A 24,063-nucleotide genomic window follows, 5' to 3' on the forward strand; every position below is an offset into this window, starting at 1 on the left:
ATCATTTCGTTTAAAAATGCTTTGAAAATGTGACCCAGAGGCTAGAGAGCAGTTCTTGACAATAATTAATTGCCTTGGTGTATAACACCATGCTTCCCATAATGAATAAATTATTACAAGTCTTTCCCCATTCTCAACTCTTCCTCCAAACTCAGATGCACAAGCAATCTTACCCAGAAATATTCAAATAATTTAGGGAAGAAGATTTTTTCCTGCTATTCCTGTGTTGCAGTCCTTTCTCATCCCTACTTACAAATCCTGAATTCCCCTGGACCCCTTGATGTTCATGGAAATTGAACCACCTACTCTCTTGGGAGAATGGGAATAACTTTGGACTCCCTCTGAGCTTTAGAAGTTAGCTTTAGGGCTTCACCACAGCAGGATTACCCTGGCTGACAAACATATGGAGTCCAGCAAGTTCTTCTCACAGATTGCCCATTCCCCCATATGTCCTGGGAGAGCCCACTGCTATCTAAGAACTCCAGAATTAGAACGGGTCATTGAGGATGCCATGTTTGAGGGTAGGCAGACTGCTGACTAGTTATTTTCTAAAATCTTCCCATCCTTTGGCATATACTCCAAGAATTGCCAGCCAAAACTCTCTAATTAGCTACCATATGGATGGAATCTATAGGAAAAGAATGCACAATCTTTTTCAGTTAAGTGTTCTTATGTACAGATGATTTCATGAAGTGAAAAGGATAACAATTTGTCATACTGTTCTTTTAAAATATTACCAGGTAGCCTTGTATCACACAGTCTGTTTTTTTCATAGCACAGTATTACTCTGTCTAATGTGTAAAGATCATGTTTATTCATTGGGTTAGTGTAAGAAACATTTAATGGGAAGAATAGGAAAGTTCTCTATTCAGGAGAGGTACTTGTAGCTTTTGAAATCCCACAAAAATAGTCCAGATGGGGACCGAAAATTAAAGCATGAAACAATCATCCTGACTTATTTTCCAGCACCATCCCTACAAGGCTAAGGGCTTCACATCCCTCATGTCCATGGCATGAGCTTCTAAGAAAAGCATTTGAGACAGCTGACATGGAGTCATGCTGGAGCCCTCCAACCAGAGTTAAGGATCACACCCAGAGGAGGACCAGCAAGCTCCCTAATGGACTGGAGAAAAGCATAGGGTCCAATGAATTAATTCTGTGTTCATGACCAGAGGTGCTACTTACAATGACAGGTGACATTTATGGCAAGCCCTTAGAATGCTTACATTGAGAATGTCTTAAAAGCTTTGGGGGGGTGGGAATTGTATGGGGAATATAACCAAAATGAAAATGCATACATTATGCAAAAATGAAAAATGACGTAAGAATTATATAAAATAAAATAATTCATTAAAAAAAAAGCTTTGGCTTCAAAAGTAACTTGTAATAACTTTGAAGTACTTGTCAAACAAATCTTATAGCTCTGGTTCTATAGAATATCTGCTGACTTATCTCGAGAGAATAGTCTCTGTGAAACGGTACATGTCTAATATAAGATTTGATGCCAGTGTCCAGATGAAATAACTACTTGGCAGTGCTCTTTTGAGATGTGGATCCTGAGTCCTCTGCTCTGAGGGTCTTTGATTTCATATGACTTGCTGTCTCGCCTGCTGAGTTATAAACACAGCAGTGACGGCTTCTTCATCTTTCCCACCAGCCGGTCAAACAATCCTTGTCTTTCTTCCTTGAGCTTTAAGGGAGAATTCTCTAGATTGTTATCTAAGCTGAACAAGAACTATGGCTTAAATTGTTTCTAGTCGAGGAAATAAGTGATCTGCTAAGTGTGCTAATTCCAGATCTATCGACGTCAACCATGGATGAGAAAAAGGGCTCAAATCTTCATATTTCAGGTGTTTGAATAGATCTTCCCTCTCAACAAGGGCCTTTGATTTGTGTTGGTTTTTTTCTCTCTCTTCAGCATTTTCTTAATGAAAATAATAGTTGTGCATATGTATTTTGTTTTGGTGATTTAAAGATAATTTAAAATAATCAGGGGGAATTAGAGAGAATTATATCACAAGAGAAATTTGGGGGGAAGTATAAAGTATAACCTGGGAGCAATTTCTTGGGCTCAGCAGCAGACTGGTGATGAGTTTGAACCCCAGCCACTCCCATTCCTGTGTAGTCTTTGTGACTTAATGAATGCCTTGCTTCTTATTTGCAAAATAAAGATGATGATGATGATGGTAAATATAATACCACATTGTGTATAGGGTTGTAGTGAGGATTAAATACAAAAGCACATGTATAGAATTGAGAACAATAACTAACATATACTAGGGGATAGTTTGTGGTAAGAAGACTCCATATATAATAATTCCATGTTCCCTACCCAAATTCTGAGCAAATCGAGAGGTCAACAAAGGAGTGAGATAGCAAAGGACTAAAATGTCAACTTGGTTAGTACAAAGGAGGGGAAGGGAAGAAGAGCTAATAGATTAAAGGTGTCAGAAAGGGGTGATGGAGATTTTTTTTTTTAATTTTTTTTTTTACTTATGCATACAAGAGCTGGGGCATAGGCCAAAGGCGCGGGGCAGGGGCAGGGGCGTGATGAGAGGATTCACCAGAGACAGAGTAGGGAGTAGAACAGGCTGATCTACTGAAATACACTGCTGACGGGAGCAGCAGGTGAAGCAGAAGAGGTCTGCTGTGCCATGTGGGTTACCTCCCTGGCTGGGGATCGAACTCGTGCTTCAGTGGCGGCAGCTAGCTTCATAGTGTTGTGTCTTAACTCCTTGCACCACCAGGGAGGCCCCCTTAATCTCATTTATAGGAATTTATATAAAGAATTTTCCTCCCATGTGATTCAAATGCATCCCCTCCCTTCTGGCCCCCACTGAATAAACAGTTCCATCACACATACACGCTTAGCCTGGCATGCTAGACAGGCATGATAAAGACCACATCACACAGGTAATGTGATCCTACAGGAGACACGTTATCATATATTCAAGTTGGACTTGGAGTATGACACAGCTGGAGAAGGGAGTACAGGCAGAGGGGAGGCAGCCTGAGCAAAGGCAGAAAAGAGAGTATCATTTGGTGTGGCCAGGACATACAGAGAAGGCTGCCAGATATAGCAAATAATGAATCCTCCCATCCAGCTGGGGCATACTTACATTTAAAAAAATATTCATTATCTATCTGAAACTGAAGCTTTACTGACATCATATGTGTGTGTTTTTAAATTTATTTATTTTTTGCATAGAAGAACTGGGGTATAGGCCAGAGGTGTGGGAGGGTGAGAGGATTCACCAGAGACAGAGTGGGGAGCAGAACAGGCAGATTTACTGAAATACACAGCTCAGGGGAGCAGCAGGCAAGGCAGGAGAGGGATGCACCATATGGATCAGCTCCCTCACCAGGGATGAAACTCAGCTTCACGCTAAGCCATTGCTATCATGGTGATAGTGCTGAGACTTAACCCCTAGACCAGCAAGGAGGTCCCATCCTGTGTTTCACCTGGCACCCTCACACAAGGGACTTCTGGTCACATCACTTGGCTGCCCTCAGGAGCACGTCAGCCTCACAGCTTCTAGGCAATTGTATGCACAAGACTCAGCTCAAAGCAGAGGACTTAGGAGTCCCAGTCAGTTATTCTTGGGGAAATTGTCTGATTGGTTTCTGTTTAAGCTTTTAAATTGTTATGAGAAAAAAACAGACAAAGGTGGATGTCCCAAGTTGCTTGGGAGTGAAACTGCACTATATTCCTGCTGTACCATATATTGAGGAATATTAGCAAAAAGAAATGCTGAGGATGCTACCTAGGAAGTATGGAATTACACCCCCCCCACCACCCCCAAGGGCAGCGCTGGCATCTAGAAGCAGGTTTTTGACTCTCTCGCCCTCTAGTGGGCAAATTGCTGAACAGGGATTTGCATTCATATTTAGAATCTCTCTTCCCCGTGGATTGCTTTAACTGTACTCTTAAGTGAAAGAGTTAAGATATACATAGAGAAGTGCAGATGCAGGCAGATCCTAAGCCCCAAAGCCAACCTGTGCGGTGTGTGGATTCAGGGAAGAGGTGTAATATGCTGTGCGGCTCTTCTGTTGTGTTCCTGCACTTTGATGATACTCCCCAGAAAATCTTCAACCCCTCTTCCTCCCCTCCCTTGCCTTTACTTTCCTTCATTTATCCAGCAGGTAATTCTGGAGTGCCTACTATGGGCCAGGCACTGTGTTGGGTGCTGAACTATTTTGTTTCATTCAATGGCCCACTTCATTATGATTAGGAGTTAAACCACTGTTTGCACACGGTGATCAAAGATGCACTCAAGATAAATAGAATACAGTGCTAGGCATAGGGTTTTTAGAATTGTAAAAGGGTCTACATGAGTAAGAGATTTTTGGTTGAACTAACTTTCCTATCACTTCCTTCTTTGTAACTCAAATTACAGTCTTTGATAAAAGGTCATTAGACCACTTGAAAACTATTTATAATTTGGCACATAGTAATAAAGTTGCATGTATCACAAAATTAATGCCATATGATATGTCTAAAGCTATTTCTAACTCTATGAAGGAAAAAGAAATCCTGACAGAATGTTGGACTTTTCCCCATTTTCTTACAACATGCAATGTTGAGTTGCTGACATTGAAAGAATGTGCCAATAGAAATCTATTAAAGCAATAGAGTTGTTTGAGAAATACTTAGGTCTCCTATGATAGGACCAAACAAAGTAAATGAGTGTAAACACCTTGGTGGGGTGTTGCTGTGTCACCTGAGTTTGTTCAGTTGTATGGGGTCATCTTCCCAACTTCTCCCTTCCCACAGTCAATGACTCTCTGCATCATGCCCATTTTACTTCCTCAGTATTTCTCATAACTGCCTATTCTTTTTATCCCTACTTCCTCCTTAGCTCAGATTCTCTTATCTTTTTTCTGCACTGTAATAATCAATACTTTTTTGCAGTCCCTTTTCTTGCCTCTTCAAGTCCATTCATCACATAGATAGATTTAAAACACAAATCTGATCGTGTCACTGTTGTCTGTATCCCATGCCTGACTCCACCATGCCTGCTCCGGGGATAAGGTTTAGGCTTTTGTGCATAGAATGTATGTGACTGATTGTCCGGCCATATCTGCCCTCCCTGCACGTATTTCCCAGCACATCTCTGTACTCTGAACTGGTTTGTGGAGCTGTTAAATGAATAGCCACACATACAAACGTACTTCTGTACTGTATTGCGTATAGGTTTTCTCCTTTGAAAAACCAGGCAGTCAAATACCATCCTAAACATGTGATGAATCTGCCCTGACTGTATTTTAAGAGTCCCATTATTGGTGAGTAACTTGTTTGTCAGAATCCAGGACATTTCTCCCCTTCCCTTTCTCCACCTTTCAGTTGGGTTGGACTCTCTGACTAATTCTCTGAGTCCTCAGGGTTGTGTTAATTGCATTTGACCTCTAATGGTATAGAAGTGCCTTGGTTATAAAGGCTTGTTCCTTTTTTAAAAATTTACTGATGAGTGGGGAATCCCAGTCTTTCTAGAAATTGCACAGGGAAGTAAGTGATCACTTACAGATGATTCCTGTAATGAGTTTTTACATATTTTCCTTTTCCCAACCAGTCTTGCAAACTTAATGCCACTGGTATGCCTCATCCAGATCTACTCTTGATATTTCTGTTATTGTTTAGCTCACAGAGGTCGCTGCATTTTATTTTCTCTCAGAGAACTACAGACAGTGAGTAAAAATCCCTGTGAGGTAAGGAGGGAATAGTATTCATATTTCTGTTTGAGAGAGAATTGGTGGATACTAAAGTTTCTTATTATTCTGTCCAGCAATGTCATTTCCTACTTAGACCCAATAGCTTTGGTCATCTGTATGGCTTTTAAGGATCAGGACCAACTTGGGATGATGAAATTCAACTTGTCACATTATACCTGACTTTGATAGAATTACCTATCATATTATTCAATAATCCACTTACAAACCTACATGGCACTTTGCTCCTATCCTCACAACAACTCTATGAAGTAGATGCCGTTATTGTTTTCCTTTTTATTTAGAGGAAAACTGAGGAAACTTACCCAAATTTGCATAGCAAGCAAGTGGTAAAACAGAGATTTAGTCTTAGATGTGGAGTCTGAGTTCTCTCCCTGCTGACACTCTTGCAGAAATATTAGCTTCTCCAGGTGACTGTAACCATGCAATTCCCTTTACCTTGCAGCTTGGTTTGTGCTCTGCTCAGCTTCTGTGCAAAGACCTCAGAAACAAGGCTGCAGCCTTATATGTGACCTGTATCGGACCTAAGGGAAGAACAGAATAAAACATAGTTAAGCCTCTTCTCCCTCCACTGAATAGTTGGAGCAATAGATGGAAGAACTGCTTAGGGAGGGAATAAAACCCAATAAGGGTTATCTTGCCTTACTAGTATATAGTAAACTTGCATTGTCTGGAAAAGCTGCAGTAAAAGTGAGATGTCATGTTACAATCGAGATGAGTCTCAGAGTTTGGCCTAAAATTTCATTTACAGATGAGAAATTCCAGGACCCACAGAAGTTAAATAACTACTCACCCAGGGTCACAGAACTTAGAAGTAAACATGAGTGGTTTCTGGTAAAATCAAGAACTTGCAAAAAACAGTAGTTGTTAATGACTAGTTGCTTGTCTCTGTTTCGTTATCTTCAGTTTTTCATGTACTAAATCACATTTGTTGTGATTTTTTTTTTCTTCAAGGACTGTGTAGGAGTTTGGATTCAAAGAAGACTAAAGCTCTTCTTACTCCTTTGAGATCTCACAATCTCATGAGAGACTCACAGATAAGCAAATAAATACTGTACAGTGAGATAAGCTTCTCAAATCTTTGACTTCTCTCATCAATTCCAGCATCCTTAGCAGTCAGCAATGGTAAATTAGTGCCCAATATTTTTTTTGACTAAATGAAGCTGTGAACAACTGTAAGGATGATAGATTGATTACCTTCAGCCTAATTCAATAATGCAGACTACAATGTCTTTTGAGAAAGCTTTAAGAGTGATATATGAACATTTTGCTTTTGAAAAATGATGATGTATCCATTTGGAATTTGTCATTTTCCTCCATGATCCTCCAGTTCCATCCACATTGTCACAAATGACAAGACTTCATCTTTTTTATAGCAGAATAGTATTCCAATGTATACATATACCACATTTTTATCCAGTCATTTGTTGTTGAACACTTAGTATGTTTCCATACTTTTTATTCCTTGTATAGATATCTAGGAGAGGGATTGCTGGATCAGATGGTAGTTAAATTTGTAATAGTTTGAGGGACCTTTATACTGTTTTCCATAGGAATTAGATCAGTCTACATTCTTACTAACAGTATATGAGAATTCCTTTTTCTCCACACCCTCACCAACACTTGTGGTTTCTGTCCCTTTTGATATAGGCTATTCTTACAGATGTGAGATGGTATCTCACTGTGGTTTTGATTTCCATTTCTCTGATGATTAGTTATAATGAGCATTTTTTCATGTACTTATTGGGTATCTGTTTTCTTGAAGAAGTATCTATTTAGGCCTCTTGCCCATTTTTTATTGGGTTATTTCTTTTCATATTGTTGAATTTTATTATTTCTTCATAGATCTTGACTATCAGTCCCTTGTTGGATATATAATATGCAAATATTTTCTTCCACTCAGTAGGGTGTCTTTTTTTAATGAAGATTTCTTTAAATATGTAGTAGTTTTTAGTTTGATGAGTTCCATTTATATTTTTGTTTTTATTTTCCTTGCCATTATAGTCAAGTCCTCAAAAAACATCAGAGAAGAAAATAGCGGAGTGTTTTGCCTGTTTTCTTCTATTATTTCACTCTTGTAAGGAATATAAAGAAACAAAACAAAGAAATAGAAAAAAAAATTGAACCAAAACAAAACCTAGAATTCTGACTGCAGAATTGAAGCTAAACAAAGGCAAGGTGGGAAATGGAGAGCAAAGCGGGGAGGGGCCCAATGGACTATTGGTAGAGGACGTGACTTGGTGGTATGTTTGGTGTGGTAGCATACATCTGAAGAGGTGTGATCCTATACCCCTATATCATATACAGTGTTGTAAACCATTGCTTCATTAAAAAATAATACAATTTTTGGGCCTCCCTGGAGGCACAAGGGGTTAAGCACCTCACTATGAAGTAATCCGCAGCCACTGTAGCATGAGTTCGATCCCCGGCCGGCCAGGGAGCAACCCACATGGTGTGGCAGACCTCTCCTGTCTCACCCGCTGCTCCCCTCAGCAGTGTATTTCAGTCAGTCTGCCTGTTCTGCTCCCCACTCTGTCTCTGGTGAATCCTCTCACCCCCCACAGCACCTCTGGCCTGTACCCCAGCTCTTCTATGCATGAATAAATAAATCTTTACAAAAATATATAATTTTTAAAACAAAAATATTTAACTATACTGTAAGAAATTATATCATTGTTTTTATCAAACCCTTAATTCTGATAAGATGATAGAAGAGAAAAAGTTTCATTTTTTAAATTGAGTCAACATAAAGTCAACAACTAATATAAAGAGTACCAATTTAATGACAGAAAACAAATTGCTGAAGTTTGAGAAACACTGGCCTAAATAAAGTAATTTTTATTGTTTCCTTTTCCTTAGGCTTTTTTTTTCTTTTTTCTGAATCCAGTCTACATAAACTTACTTTTACAGTTTTTGGAAACTCTTGAAATAAATCATTTCACTGTGAAAACTTGCAACCAAAGGTAATTTTAAACTGATTTAAATCTTTAAAGGGATAGAACCAAGAACACTGTGTTTTGAAGAGTAACCAAATCATATTTATGAATTATTTTATTTCAAAATCGATGTCAGAATCAGGACCTAAATGTCCTTAATTTCCAGGGCTCTGACCAGTTCAGATAACAAGGACTAGGTCTACCCATTGGTTGGGTTATTATTTATGTGAAGAAGTTAGAAAAAAATAAGAAATAACTTGCCCAGGCCTCCTGAGCAGCCAAACATGGTTCTTTGATGTTTCAATACAGCAGTTGCTACTAGGGGCTGGGGGGCTCTGTGGGAACCATAGGGAATCTGTCCTTATCTCATTTGGCTGCTCTGTCCCTGCCTAGTTCTTTCTGTACCACTTCTCTCTGCTCCTTGGCTTGTGAGTATGTGGTTTCCTCTTTCTCTCTCTCTCTCTCTCTCTCTCTCTCTCTCTCTCTCCCTCCCTCTTTCCCCCATCCCCCCAACACCCCCATGTTATTTGCTTGCCAATTTGTTCTTTTTTTAATTTATGCATACAAGAGCTGGGGTACAGGCCAGGTGTGGGGAGTGGTGAGAGGATTCACCAAAGACAGAGTGGGAAACAGAACAGGCAGACTGACTGAAATACACTGCTGTGGGGAGCAGCGGACAAGACAGGAGAGGTCTGATTCACCATGTGGGTTTCTCTCTGGCCGGCTGGGGATCAAACTCATGCTGCAGAGGCTGCAGATTGCTTCATAGTGCGGTGCTTAACCCCTTGCGCCACCAGGGAGGCCCCCAATATCTGTTTTAATGTCTCAGCTTTGCCCACCATGCTGCCTGAACCGAGGTGACCAGTTAAACCCAGTTTCTCAGGATTCTCAGGACTTTCCCACTTTCCTGGTTTTAGCAACAAAATGTCCAAATCCTGGACAAACGTGGACAGCTGGTCACCCCACCCGCATCCTACTTCCGTGCATCTCATATTCAAATTATCTTGTAAAGAAGAGGGAAGCTCTGGCTGCATTTCTTTATCCTTTCCCAGCCCAGAATACCCCAGCTCTCCCAACAGGACCATGAGGAGCTGATTCCGTCTGATTGGACAGCGTGGAGTGGTAGAAGGAAGCTTCCAGGGTGCCTTTCTCAGAAGGAACTTGTGAGCCCAGCAAACCTGGGAATTTGATCAGTTCCTCTCTGATCTGCTTTGACATTTTGTACACCAGTTTGTCACTTATAGTGGTTCTGAGATTCTTATGCACATTGAGGATGGGTGTGGACTGGGGTAAGAGGGAGAGAACAGGTAGAAACTACTTGTTACCATATCATCCTTTCCACGTTTAGAAATTTGATCAAACACACAAGTTCGACTCCTAATATAGTATTATGGAAACTCTGGCCCAACTTTCAGTGAAATATTTATCCCACTAAATCTTGTCCAGTCAAGATTGTAATGTTCACAAAAGAGGATTTTTCAAGAACAAAACAGTGAAATCTGGGGAAACCAAGGACTTTAAGTTCTAGGAGCATTTGGAAATAGCACAAAATTCCCCTTGGCTGAAAGGGGAAATTTCAGCCATGGAACAGTAGGTAAACAGGAAGTTTTCTTCAAACTCACCCAATTTCAACACCCCCCACCATCCTACCTGGCCCCTAAAATTAGATCCTTCATTATAAAAGCATTTTCCCATCTGCAAGGAACAAAAGATTCCCTCTGTTTAAATTCTGTGAACTGGGGAGGGAAGAGAAAATGATATCATTGTAAAAATACTTAAGTCCCGAAGCACATGACTGGTTTTCAAGAACTGACCATAGCCTGGAGTGTGTGCAGGCTGATGGAGGCACTGGAGCTTGGCGGATCTGGACCAGGACAGTATTGCTGCCACGTGACCCAGCTCTGCAGGCCCCTGGGAGCATCCTTGTGCTCCCAAGCCTGCTCCCTATCACCCTGCACCCCATGCACTCGGAGCACCCTCTTGTGCCCAGCGTGAGCCCCACCTCTCTCCCTTGCCATCATGCTGAAGACCCCAGCACCTTCAGGGCCCCTTGCCCACTCCAGCTCAAATGCAGCGCTGAGTAAACGCAGCCTCCCAGGTACTTCCTCCTCAGTGTCTGTCACTGCCCATACCTGGCCAGTTTCCAGAAGGTGAACTAGAAGGTGGGGTGCATTTGTACTGACCCATCTACTCCTTGTTGTTTGTGTCTCTTTTAAAAGTAAATTTTATTGCTCTTACAAAAGCTAACAACTGATGAAAAAGCAGGAAATCAAAAACTAGCTCCATTATTAAAACAAAGTCAAATTCAGTGTTTATTTGGAGGAGAAGCCTATAAAGGTGATCAACCCAATTTCAATGGGTTCCACCCTGGTAGGGGTAGTGAGGAGTCCTGAGTTCCAGAGGTGGGTGGAGCAGAGGAGAATAAAGGCTTATGGGAAGGTACAGTAAGGACAAAGACACACACACGCAGGCACCTGCACACACACACTTATCAGGACCCCTTGAGTCGTCATAGGCCTCTCCACTACATCATGTGCTTCACCCACCATTACCACTGCCAGACTCCAAGACCACTCCCACCCAGAGACTGTGCTCCAAGTGTACCCCTGCACCCCAGTTCACTTCATGAGCTCTTGCCCCATCTGGCCAGGTTCAAGTCTCCTCTCCATTATTACCAGACTCAGAGGGAGCCCTACGCCCCAGGATCACCAATGGCAGTACAGAGCCAACAACAGCGCTGGCTGGCTGGCGCTGAGCAGAGAGGAGAGAGCACTCATGTGGATTGGGGGAGCGAGCATGGGGGGAGCTCTTGGTAAACATCTGCAGACATATCCTGTCTTGTATGATAGCAGTGGCCCCCCAAATACCATGCCCAATTCTATGGTTGAGGAGAAAGGAGTATTAGAAAATAGGCCTACTCTGCTCTTTATTTATTCTCCCTTTTAGTATAGCAAAGGAAATTGGAATGATTGAAGGTTCTTCTAGGGCAGTTGTGAGAAAGGCGGATGAAAGACACAGTTTTCAACCAGTGTTGCAGTGAAGGCCCCAAGCGGCCAGGAGTCCAGATGGGTGCCCAGCTGGCACTGGCCCTCCAGCTCTCAGTTTGCTCTTCTGCAAGGTGGAGGAGGGCTTCGGGGAGAAATGAGCCCTGGAATCCCAATTTTCTGGCCATGGCATTAGTTTCTGTAGTTCTCTCCTGCCTCCAGGGCTCACTGCAGCTCTGAGGAAGGGTATGGGGAAAAGACCAGGGGCAGAAAATAGGCCAGGGTAGCCCCTTTCTAGGGAGGCTTCACCAAATATAAGTCCTCGTTTCAGCTCTTCCATAGTTTCTAAACAGTGACTTTAAGTGACATGACATCTGACGTTGCTTTTATCATAGGTTAATTGACAGAAACAAGCGTTAAGTTCCTAAGGCATATTTTTGGCCACAAAAACATCGCATGATCAAACTTCTAAATAAAGATCCAAAACACTTCTAATATTTGACAATCATCTGTATTCATTCATTCATTTTCCAACTTGCTTGATCCAACTCAGGGTCATGGGAGGCCAGAGCCTCTGCCAGCAGCTCAGGGCCCGAGGCAGGATCCACCCTGCCCAGGATGCCCTCCCTCCCACACTCAACCCCCCTCCCCACACACACACACTCACACATGCCACACACACTCACACACACCACACTGACTCCCCCCACACTCACACACGCCACACTCCCTCGGCTGAGGTGTGCCAGCAATCTCACAGCCCTGTCTTTGGGATGTGGGAGGAAACCAAGAAAATCTACACAGACTCGGGAAGACTGTGCAAACTCCATACAGACTGTGAGCCCAGGCCGGGAATTGATTTGTTTTCCTTATCACCATCTAAAGAAATGACATGGAACAAAATGACATTATTCTGACTGCTATGCCCTATATTGAAAGTGGCACCACCGTGTAAAGTGAGGCAGGGAATGGAATGCTTGTGCCTGTGGTGCTTCTCTCCTCTTAGTCACCCCAGCTGGGCCTTCAGGGACTCTGTGGGCATGCCATGTCACGCTGACTCTGGGATAAAAGGGGAGAATGTATACAAGTTGCAGTCTTCACTCAGAAGTTGCCACCTGGGATCCAGACTTGGCCTGCCCTGACCAGGAAGAAAATCTGAGTGCTGGATGCTCTGGGGTGTGCTGCACACATGGCTTAGCTGCGTGGGCTTGGCTATCCAGCATCTTCCAGCTTGAAAGAGATCAAAGAAACCCTGATAATAATGAGCATTCATGGATTCCATTGAAAAGAAAGTAAATACGCTTAAAATATTAACACACTGGCTCAAGTATAGTTTCTGCTACAGAACTACATGAGGACCCAAGACTTCAGGGTAGAGACCTGAGTGGTGGGAGGCTCTTGACCACCCTACTTTTCCCACTGGGTCTCCTGGGAGCAACTGTGATTTTAAGGACTGCAAGTGAGGGCAGACGAGGACTAGACTTCCGGAGAGAGCCCTGGAGACCGGATCTCAGTGGCACCTGATCACACCTGTGGGAGTGTTGTCCTAAACACAAAGGAACATTCTGATGTCTGGATCAAACAGAATCTCATCCTGTGAAAATTTGTTTTCACATATTTTCCAATGTGCAATTGTTAGTAGGGTTTGTAACAGAGCTCTGATAAAGTTCACACCTTTAATTAAGGCTTAAATTTCTCTTATGAGGTCTATCTTGGGAAACTCAAACAGCTTTGTTATGCTCATTTCCAATTTGAATTTGGAAACCCAAGGAGCACTTGGGCCTACCTTGAGCTACATGGAAGTGACCATCTGCCAACTCGCCAGGGATAGCCATGGTTTCTGCTCTGGTCCTGTAGCAATTATTAAAAGCGGTCCCTTTTCCCTACCACAAGTGCTCTGGTGCATACTTGAATATAAGTTCATCCAAGCCAGCTGACACACTGCAGTGAAAACTAAGGTTGGAGATTCCACATTTCAGTTACCCGATCATCCATTGAACCAAATGTTTTCCCAGTTGTCCAACAACCTCTACTTCTTAGTTACTGAGTGACACAGCAGAGTGTCCTTAGAAAAGACAATTTATCTCATCAAATGTGGGGTTTCAGGTTGAAATCCTTTTGATTTGTTCGCCTTTCTTTTGTTTTACTTTCACTATTATCTGTCCTCTGAAATTGGCATTTATGATTTCAGCAAGCATTAATTCTTTCATGTCCTGATATCAAGTCAGTTTATACTATTTTGTTTTTAATAGGATTAAGGTTAAAAAATTGAAATATTTATCAGCCCAATTCCACTAATGCTTGATTCTAACAATGATGTCTTCAAAAACTTACATAAAGGAAGTTGACTTGTTTTCCTTAGCCCTCTAGTTAAATAGGCCTGCTGGGAAATCATATTCAATGGTTTATGATTCCGGTGATTAATGCCTATCATGGCAAATGCTTATTTAAGTTGCATTATGAAACCCAATAATGGCCCAGTTCTGTAATAGGTTAGTTCTGCCTGCAAAAATCACCGTTTGCCCTTACAGCTCTCTTATCTCTTCACTTGTCTTTCCTTTTAAATGATACTTTTTTGTGTGTTAGCTCATTTTGAATCATGAATTGCCAGCATATGGAGCCATTAACCAAGAAATAGCCTTGTGCCTTCCCTGGTTAACAGAAATGAAGTTGAAAATTTAGCCCCCTGGTATCATTATTGTAACATTCTATATGGCTGGAGGAAAATCAAATTTCAAGTTCTTCCTGCTTTCCTTATGCCTTTTCCAGCATATTTCAAAGTATGGCAGTAGGCAGATTGGTTCATAAAAGCAATTTTTAAATCCAGAAATTAAATTAAACCAAAATGCATAGTGTACTTCAAGTTCAAATAGCATTTCTTCCAGAAAGAACATCTCCACAGTTGGGGCAGTGACAATAATAGTATTTTTCATGAAGATCTGAATTACTGAGCATTTGTAGATTGCAGAATACACTTATTGTTTCCCAGGGACCCCTCTCAGCAAAAATGACCATCTCTGAAAAGGTCTTAGTAAGGCCCGTGTGCTCTGGGTTCAGATGTACAGAATAGTCAGTGCTTGGACCTAACTGCAGTGATTTCTCTGATTGTTTTCAGCTCCTTTTTTCAAGGAGAAGGAACAAAGGGCCAGTAACTAGACTTATAGAAGCTTTCCCCCAGAGAAGTCAGAAAGTTTGACTATTCAAGAAAATCTACTGTAAATATGTCTAGATTTCAGGGTCCTTAATGATTTGTGTTAATTATCTTCACTGATAATTCCCTTTTCTTTCTTTTTTTTTTTTGATAATTCCTTTTTCTTTTGTACATTTCACTAAGAGATTTGATTCAAGGTATATCTACAGAAGGAGGACGTGTACTCTGTGTGTGTGTGTGTGTGTGCACGTGTCTGTCTGTCTGTCTGTCCATGTGTGTTTGGAGGGACAGGGTCTGAGCAGCTTGAACACACGATCCACCAAGAGGGTTCCTTGGGCTGCTTGGAAACGCACCAGAGTTGAGAACATGGGGTGAGAGCTTCCTCCATTTTGCCCATCAGGGAGTAAGTGTGCTGAAGGGCTGCTCTCACTGTCCCAGCAAGAATCATCTACATCTCCATATGGGATCTTTTCTGTCTGGCTTGAGCTAGCCTGGAAGGCAAGCAAGAGGCAGGGTGGCTGTTGTTGGGTGTTTACCCACAGTCTTTGCCTCCTTTTTACCCGGGGCTATGCCTCTGCACTGTGTCAGTGGCAGGTAGCTGTTGGGAGCTGTAGAGGTTGACTCTTCACACATCACATCAAGCCCATGGCTCATGGATATCAGGTTTCTGCTGAAGCTCTGGTGCAGCAATGCTGGGGGCAGGGCCCTCTCTTTCCCCTCCCCCTCCAGCTATCCTCCTGCACCCTAACCACATTTCCACCTTCAATAATTTGAAGAGAAATACACAACAGCTATATAAGGATTAGGATCAGGATAATCTGGACCTGGGGGCCTGACCACAGATCCCTCTTTCGTAAACATTTTGTATCTGAGGAAATAGTAAGGTTAAAGTGAGATTCATCTGGTTTTTGCCCATAGGCCACCAGTACAGAAATGGCAAGATTAGTTCTTCCTTAGAGCATGATTGCCAGATAATTCTGTTGCAAAGTCATGGAGACCTTGAGCTGTCTGCCCTATCAGCCCCAATGCCTGTATTCATGCTGCCGAGGTACAGCTTTACTTTTTGGAAGATTTGCCCTATCTTCTTGGATTTCAAAAAAAATCCTGTTGGTAGTTGAAGGTTTCCATCTTCCTTCCCCGAGGTGAATTTAGTTTGCTCCCTGGCATGTCTGTTTCCCTTGTAGTTTATACCCTTTGTCCTTTAGGGTTTCCGTATCTTTTTGTCCTAAATGGCCAAATTATGGCCCCCACAGTGCCAAAACACACAGGTGACTCGAGGTCAGAATCTGCAGGCCAGCTATTGTTCTGCACACATTCTTCCTCCAAATCAGTCTAAAACCTTGCCTAAGCAGCCCATAAACTGGGTCAAGGTATGGCCAGCCTGCTAACTATTGTCCTTCGCCCCTCATATGAAGGGGCCACTACAGATTACAATACCATTCTCTTCCTACCAGTGACCGTGTGTTACTTGTAGATATTGTAGATCTCTGAAATAGCAGAGCTAATGTTGCTAAGATTATTTTCCCATCTTTTTTTTTTTTTTTTTTTTTTTTTTGGTGGACATTGTGCCTTCTATTCTCACTTTCTGGGAAATTTGCCAGTTTTTCAAGGACTGGGTAAAGAACAAAATAAATATTTGTAGGTAGTTGAAAAGGAGAATGAGCACCTTGGATGTAACTTTGGCCGCCCAGGGAAAAGCCTTTTAATTGCATTTCAGAGATCTTAAAGTAATGAACCTCGGAGATCCACAAAGTTGATTTTTCTAGTTTACTCCTCAGATTTGTGAGGGGGGTGTGTGTGTGTGTGTGTGTGTGTGTGTGTGTGTGTGTGTGTGTTGGGCAAGAAGGGAGGAGCCAGAGAAAGTTTAGGCAAGTGACTACAAACTTTGTAAAATGCATTTCAACAGATTGAAATTGTGTGAAAAGTAAACTAACTGTATCTGTTAGGCAGGCTCCAAACAGTATGAATGCTTTATTTTGAAGTGTCCAGGTATATACCCTTTCAAATTTTTGAAGCGATTTTATAACAATTTCACTGAAAGTTGCAACATTCAGCAGCTCGCTGTTTATGACCGTCTGTCAGCTTATTTGGGAGGCTGATTCAGTGCCTCAGATTAAAGATACCAGAAAACTGGCTTCCAGCAAAGGTTCACGCCTGTGTGAAATGTTTTCCTTCCTTGGCTGCGGAGTCTCAGCAGTTTGCAGCGTGGAAACAGGAGGTCTGGCTCTGGGGTAGGAAAGCTCATCACCTGTTGGTGCCTCCCCGAGCGCCGCGCGGCGCGGGGGCCCTCCCCAGGCTGGGGCGGCGAGCACAGCCCCCCCTTTCTCGCCGGACAGACGCAGGGACGCAGGCACTGAAGGACGGGGGAGGCCCGGCGCTGGAATGCAGTTTTCTTGGGCGAGAGAGACTTTGCACCCGAGCACAGAATAGTTTGGGGTGGGGTTTCATTTCGCACCGTCTCCTCCTCCCCACCCCCGGGGCCCCTTTCCTGGCGCTTTCTGGGAGCTTTCAGAACTGCGCTCAGAAGTTTAAAGAGCAGCGAGGAGCCTGGGCTGTAGGCAGGGACAATGGAAGAAAATGAAAGCCAGAAATGTGAGCCATGCCTTCCTCACTCAGCGGACAGCAGACAGATGCAGGGTAAGTAACAGACCCATTCAAAGATGGAGTTGCAGTGACGCGTGTCCCTGCCGCTTGCTGCTTTTTATAGCTGGAGACAGGGCGCATGGCAGAGAGAAAGCAGATTTCTTGGGTGGTGTCTTTGCAAAACTCAGCGGAGAGTTTGGATTTCTTGGGTCTCGCTTTATCTCTGGCAGGATTTTCTTCAGCCAAAGAAGGGGCGCGGTGATGTCACGTTTGTAACTCAGCGGGGAGCCGGTGTGTGCTGTGTCTCTGGGCAATGATAAAAATATCACGAAGCAACTTTTAACACTCACTGCTCCAGCGGTGAGAGAAGGAGCTGTTTCTGTGACGCTTGTCTCCACGACGGCAGGGTTTCCATTCATTGATTGGGGGATTCCATGAGGCAAATGCCTGTTGGATGCAAGTTTGGGAGTCTTTTCCAATAAAATCACAGAGCTCAGGGATGTTTTATTTTACAGAGTAGCCAACAGCAGGGGAGAGCATTTTACATTTGGATGATAGGGGGAACCTGGGATCTTCTACCTTTTTATTTTTTTATTATTATTATTATTATTATTATTATTATTATTATTTTGCTTTTTTTAAGTTGGGAGTTGTTAGACAATTTTGGTAATTTTTTTTTCAGGGCAGTTTCCCTTTTATTGTGTTTATAATAATTGACTTGTCCTTTCCGGAGGGAATTTCCAGAGGCTTATGTTGTTCCAAAGAAGTTTCACAGTGGGGTTGGGTGGAGAAAGGACCCTGCTCCCCAGTGTCTGGTGTCTGTGATGCCAGAGTCTGTCCTGTACTATCACACGGGCGGCATGTTCATAAACCGCGCAATCTGGACCCCTCCCTGCCCACCCTTCCCCAGGTTCATCCAGGGGCCGGTTAATAACTGAAAATGTCCTTTCTTTCAGGGCTGCGGGGCTGTGCGTAGGAGTAGGGATTATGCACTGGGGAAAAGGTGTGTGTTTTTAAAGAAGGCAAAAGGGAAGTAACAAATGACTCATCCACAGTGGAAATGCAAAACTAAGCCAGACAGAAGAAAATGCAATTACAATAGATAGACATCCCCCCAACCCCCTACTCCTTCCACCCCGCCCCCCTGCAGTGAAATGCAGAAAACTCAAAGCTTAATAAACCCTGGAGAATCTCTGAGTCTTACAGTCTTCTGTCTAGGTGTCTGTACTTCCAAAGAGGAGCATTCTGTGGGCGCCTGCCCAGGAGGTCCATCAGAAGAGAATGCTTTCTTCCTTCCTTCGCTATTCCCTCCCTCTCTCCACCCCTTATTTGATGGGACCGGATCCTACTGTAGGAATTTAGCCTCTGGGCCTCTGTTGAAATAAATGACTAAGAATCTAAGGCAATTAGAATGGGACCGATTTAGGAAACAACTTTGAAACAACCTCAGCAATTCAAAGATGCTTAAGAGGTTTGAGGTAGTCAGGTTGAGAGAGTGGGATCACTTTACTCATTTATTCATTAATTCAATGAATATTGAGCATTTGTTCAATCGTAGTCACAGTTTTAGCTGCTGGGAATCCAGCAGCCAACAAAGTAGACTAAATATACTTTCCTTCAATGAACTACATTCTTAGGGCCAAATTGGTCTGGGAGAGTGAGGGTGGAGGAGGGGGGTGTGATGGTAGAGACAAGCAATGAACAAAATAAGTAAAATACATAGTATGGTAGATGGCAGGCGTGCCAGATTGAGCAAATAAAAATGCAATGAATGAATTTTTTAGTATATCCCTTTTAAATATTGGAGACAAACTTGCTAAAAGTGTTCATTATTTATCTGAATTTCAAATTTAGCTGGGCATACCATATTTTATCTAAAAACCCTGTTAGAAAGAAATAAGGCTTCGGGGGAAAATAAGGCAGTGGAAATGCATAGGGAGTGCAGGGGTAGAGATGGCGGTGAAACTGTAGGAAGGATTATCCAGGAGAGCCTCACAGAGTTGATATTGAATTAATGTGCAAAAGAAGCCAGGTAGGCAGCGGCAAAAAATGTTCAAAGAACAGAAGAAACATGGGGAAAAGATGGGAGAAGTAATTGTGGTCAGATCACCTGTGACTTACGATATTATGGTAAGGTCTTAGGCTTTTGCCGCAAGGGGGTTGGGGAGCTACTGGCAGGTCTGCCTTACTTGGAATAGAGATTTCCATAATGCTGTACAGAAAATAACCCAAGTAGAGGTGGGAGACCAAAGATGAGATTTACACAATGAACCAGGCAAGAAACATTATCAGTTTGGACTGACAGATAGTAGAACAGGTGGTAGATAAGGATGTAGTAGGTGTGTGTAAAAGCCAAAATAATTTATTAAAGGCTGGGGTGTGGGATACAAAAGAAACAGAAGCATCAAAAATGACTCCAAATTTTTTGGTCTGCACAGCTAGAAGAATGAAGATGTCATTTTACCTAAGTGGGCAAGCCCTAGGAGGAGTAGATAGGACAGTGTTTGTCATTGGGCAGAGGCAGAAAATCTTTCACTGTCTTAGGATCCAGAAGCTTTCAGGCATGCAGATGGATGCATTGATCGCGTTTTGGATATTCGTGACTGGAATTGTGGAGGGAGAGCAGACACCCCAAGAAATCTACTCGGATCCAGTCTGTGTGCAGAAGGAAAGATTCAAGACTTGTGCCCTGGGGTTTGCACTCCAGTTTGTAAAAATCAAGGAGATTGGAAGTGATGGCTGGAGAGATTTTGTTTGTTTGTTTGTTTTAAAGATTTATTTATTTATGCATACAAGAACTGGGGTACAGCCCAGATGTGGAGGGGGTGAGAGGATTCACCAGAGACAGAGTGGGGAACAGAACAAGGCGGAATGACTGAAATACACTGCTGAGGGGAAGACAGGAGAGGTCTGCTGAGCCATGTGGGTCACCTCCCTGGCCGGCTGGGGATTGAACTTGTGCTGCAATGGCTGCAGGTAGCTTCCTAGTGCTGCATCTTAATCCCTTGAGCCACCAGGGAGGCCCTGGAGAGATTTTGAAGGGGAGTAAGAATCCAGGTTTGATTTCTAAGATGACATTTAGTTTGGGGGTGGGGATACGGTACTGTAAGGAGTGTGGCTTTGTCTTTGGTTTTTGGTCAACACGAGGACCACACAAGGATGTCAGACCTCTGATGAGCACATCACAACCCCTCTGTTCTTCTCAGGGCAATCTCTCCATTGCATTCTTTATATATTGTTTATATTTCACCAAATCACAATGTGGTATTCCAGGGTAAAGACTTCATCTTTCACAGTGTTTTCATCTTCTATAGTCCCAGCACCTATCATCACCACCAGGTTTGCAGAAGTTAATAAATAGTATTGAACAAGATTAATTATATCATTCCACGACTTTGAGCTGATCGATCCACTATAGATAAGGATCTCCCTCGGGTGATCATGTAACTTATTGTTTTAACTGAGAAACTTTGAGAGTGAAAGGGAACACTATAAATAATTTCACTGAGACAACAGTTGCAACCCAGGGTTGTTTTGGCAAACTGGGACATATGGTCACCTCAAGGATAATTCTTATCAATGCAGCAGGTAAATAACATTTCAAAAGTATACTGCAAAATGCATTGTGCAAATCAGGCACTCACTAATTATTAAATGAATTTGACTCTAATTATATCATGCTCCTTTTCAAGGCCGTGGGCTCCGTAGCATCAAGGCAGGTGAGGGTTCCTTGGGATGCCTAAATCAGCCCAAAGCAGCCCTCCGGTTGCTGCCTTTGCTCTGTCCCCTAAGAACACAAACACTGATGCAGAAATGCTGTCCGTCTCCTGTTTGATTCCCTACCCCCTGACTTGCCAGTGTTTTAAGATAGTATTTTTTTATTGTGATAAATATTTTGCAAGATATAAATGTATCAAATCAATACAGGGTACATCTTAAAGTTATGAAAAGCTATATGCCAATTATATCTCAGTGAAGATGGAAAAGAAGACAGTATTGGTAGCTCCCATGTAGCGTTTGCCTAGGGAGTCCCAGACATTAGGTCTTTGCTCAGAAATCTCTAAAAATGTCACATCAGTCTCTGTCCTTTATCCTATCTCATCGTTCAGAGCACTTATCACTGTGGTCTTTATATTATATAGTATTTGTTTGTTATCTGTTTCTCTAATTATAATGTAGATCAACACTTCACTATCTCCTAATGTTTCTCAGAGTGCTAAGCAGTCCCTCAATAAATATTTGTGTGAATGAATTAATCAGCTCACTAGCACGTGAGACAAGAAGGCTCTTCTAGCTATTTCTTTTACCTGAAATCTATACCAGAAGCCCTCTTAATCACTTGCTTAATTTCTAAAGTATTTTTAGAAGAATATGGTGGCCTGATTTTAGCTATAATTTCTGTACCATTCTGTATATGGCCATGGTCTTTATGAGATTGACAAGGGGACTAAAAAATGAAGTACCCCTACAGACCTCCAAAAGAATAGATCATATATACTAGTCAGATAGCCTGATTGCTGTAACAGCCCTGATCTCAGTGGTTTAGCTTAACTGAAATTAGTTTCTTGAACACAGTGGAATGTGAGTAGTCCTGCTCAATCCTGGGTGGGCCCCTACCTCCAGCCCGGCTCTGGGACCCAGGTGCCTTTGTCTAGTATCACACCATTCCCCAGGACCTTCTTCTGTATTCAGCCTGTCAAAAAAGAAAACGTTTGGAAGATTATTTAGGAGGTCTGAGGGTCAGGACCTAGGGGGCCACTATCATTTATGCCCACATAGCATTGACCAGAATTAGTTCAAGGCCCTACCTAGAAGAAGGGGCTGGAAGAATTAAGTCTTCTGTGTGTATGCAACAGGAAATATGGTCTGACTATACCGATAGATAAAATAAGGTGGCTACCATCCTAGGACAAGACAGGGTGCACAGCCAAACAAAACAGCCACTCCCCGCAATGTTCCTAGGACAAGAGAGCATCTCAGCATAATTTAAAAATCTTCATCTTTAGAGACAGCTGACCAGAAGCCACCACAGAGAAGCAAGGACTGCTTCCCTAAGATGCTGAAGTCTACCTAATCTTTACCCAGGAATAAAACCCTAGGGAAGCCCTGGGCCTGTTGCTGGCTGGTGGGCGGGCATGATCCCACACCCCCTGTGCAGGTTAAGCTGACGCAGCCTGTGCAATCTGAGTTGTGGCCAAGAAGCCAGCTTTGCTAGCTCCCATCAGATAACTTGCCATGTGAATATCTTCCTCTGGATAACCTGTCTTCGATAATCCTCTGCCTACTTCATACCTGCCCCAACCCCATTTTCTATGTTTAAGCTCCAGAATGTCTATATCCCAGATAGAAAGCCCTTTGAAATGCAAAATTGTCTCTGGTACTCCAGCCTTTCCGGTCCCCACTTGTGCAGCAGGGAATTTCAGAGAGGTTGTTCTCCATTCTGCTTGAAGGGGCTTCAGAGTTGTTACTCTGGGCTGTGCAGTGTCTGGGAGGGGCAGGAGGGGACACTGGAAGCCTTGTCTTCATGCTGCTGCTCCACTATTTGGCATGGATTCCCAGAGTAGCAAACAGCTGGACACTCCCACATTTAAAATGTTAGCACCAAAGTACTTGACAGAGAAGGAATAGAACTGATTTTTCATTTTGGTAACTTGAATGATCTATTCATGTGGATAATGAGGAATTGGTGACTTGGATCCAATGGAATTGTTTGTTATTAAACATCTGCGGATTCCCTCTCTTGCTTGTTTCTACCTCTGTTTAGTTTTTCTCCTCAGCTGAGAGACCATATTCTCCCCCAAATGATTGGAATGGCAGAGCTGTCAAGTTCTCCCTCAGGCCGGGAGTTGGCAGCTCCCAACTAGCTGACTCGTACTAAGGAAAGAACTGGGGCGACTGGGTTGTGTGTTCTAGTGGCTTTGTGTGGAAAGTGTTGCTAGGTGGTGGTGGATAACCACAAAAGAGGGCTGGTGCCTGGTGGTGGATGGAGGCAGAGGGAGCTGATAGAAGGCTGGAGAGAGGCTCAGGGCAGGAGGTTGAGGCAGAGAGGGTGTAGACACCAAGGGCAGTTCACCCTGGTGCCCAGAACTGCATTTAGCCGTTGGTGGGTACGTTAACCTGGTACTGTTTGCTGCTTTCCTCCAGATGGCATTAACTCTTGTTAACAAACTGGAGACATCATAGACAAATCCACAAAATAGAAAAAATGGAAAAGCAATGCAAGGTGGATGTCACCTTCCTAGTGCAAAAGTATAAGAAAAGAATGGGGGCCTGGAGTCCGTATTTGGGGCTGCTGATGGCTGAATGTTGGTAGAAAATTGACTGTAAACTCCTTTCCCAATTTATCTCAAAGAAGAAAATAGAAGATTCTTTTCAGTCTCCACAGGGCTACTGTTCTGGCTCTGAGGATCCTTGGAGGAAACAAAATTGTTCTTGTGAGTCTGTGTAGCAAAGCAAGGCAGAATGGAACTTTCAGTCCCTGCTGGTATTTGAGAAACTTGAATGCTTATCCATATGGGTGGTCTGAATGTCTCTGTATGATGTCCATGTAAAGAAATAACCTTTTCAGAGATTCAATCCTGCTAATTAATCTAGCTGTCCTGGAAAAATCTTTAAAATATATTATTGCCATGATGGCCAAAGTAATCTTAAAAATCCATTTAAAAGTGGGGCCTCTCCTGTG

At 42.8% G+C, this 24,063-nt stretch overlaps 1 protein-coding gene across 12 annotated transcripts in view; it reads left to right on the top strand.

The window, feature by feature from the left end:
* KIAA1217 (KIAA1217 ortholog) overlaps positions 1 to 24,063 on the top strand; it is a 606,452-nt gene that overhangs the window by 329,453 nt on the left and 252,936 nt on the right. For 9 of the 12 annotated variants that reach the window (XM_054695151.1, XM_054695160.1, XM_054695161.1 and 6 more), the window contains exon 1: positions 17,114 to 17,435. The exons of the other annotated variants lie outside the window; for them this stretch is intronic. In XM_054695151.1, coding sequence (XP_054551126.1) covers positions 17,366 to 17,435 — 70 coding nt within the window. In that variant the 5' untranslated portion in view covers positions 17,114 to 17,365. Of the gene's footprint in view, positions 1 to 17,113; positions 17,436 to 24,063 lie in introns of those variants that run through there. 12 annotated transcript variants of the gene reach the window in all.

This window comes from Talpa occidentalis, unplaced genomic scaffold, assembly GCF_014898055.3.
Source record: "Talpa occidentalis isolate TD23 unplaced genomic scaffold, MPIMG_talOcc4v2.1 talOcc4.14, whole genome shotgun sequence".
NCBI lineage: Eukaryota > Metazoa > Chordata > Mammalia > Eulipotyphla > Talpidae > Talpa > Talpa occidentalis.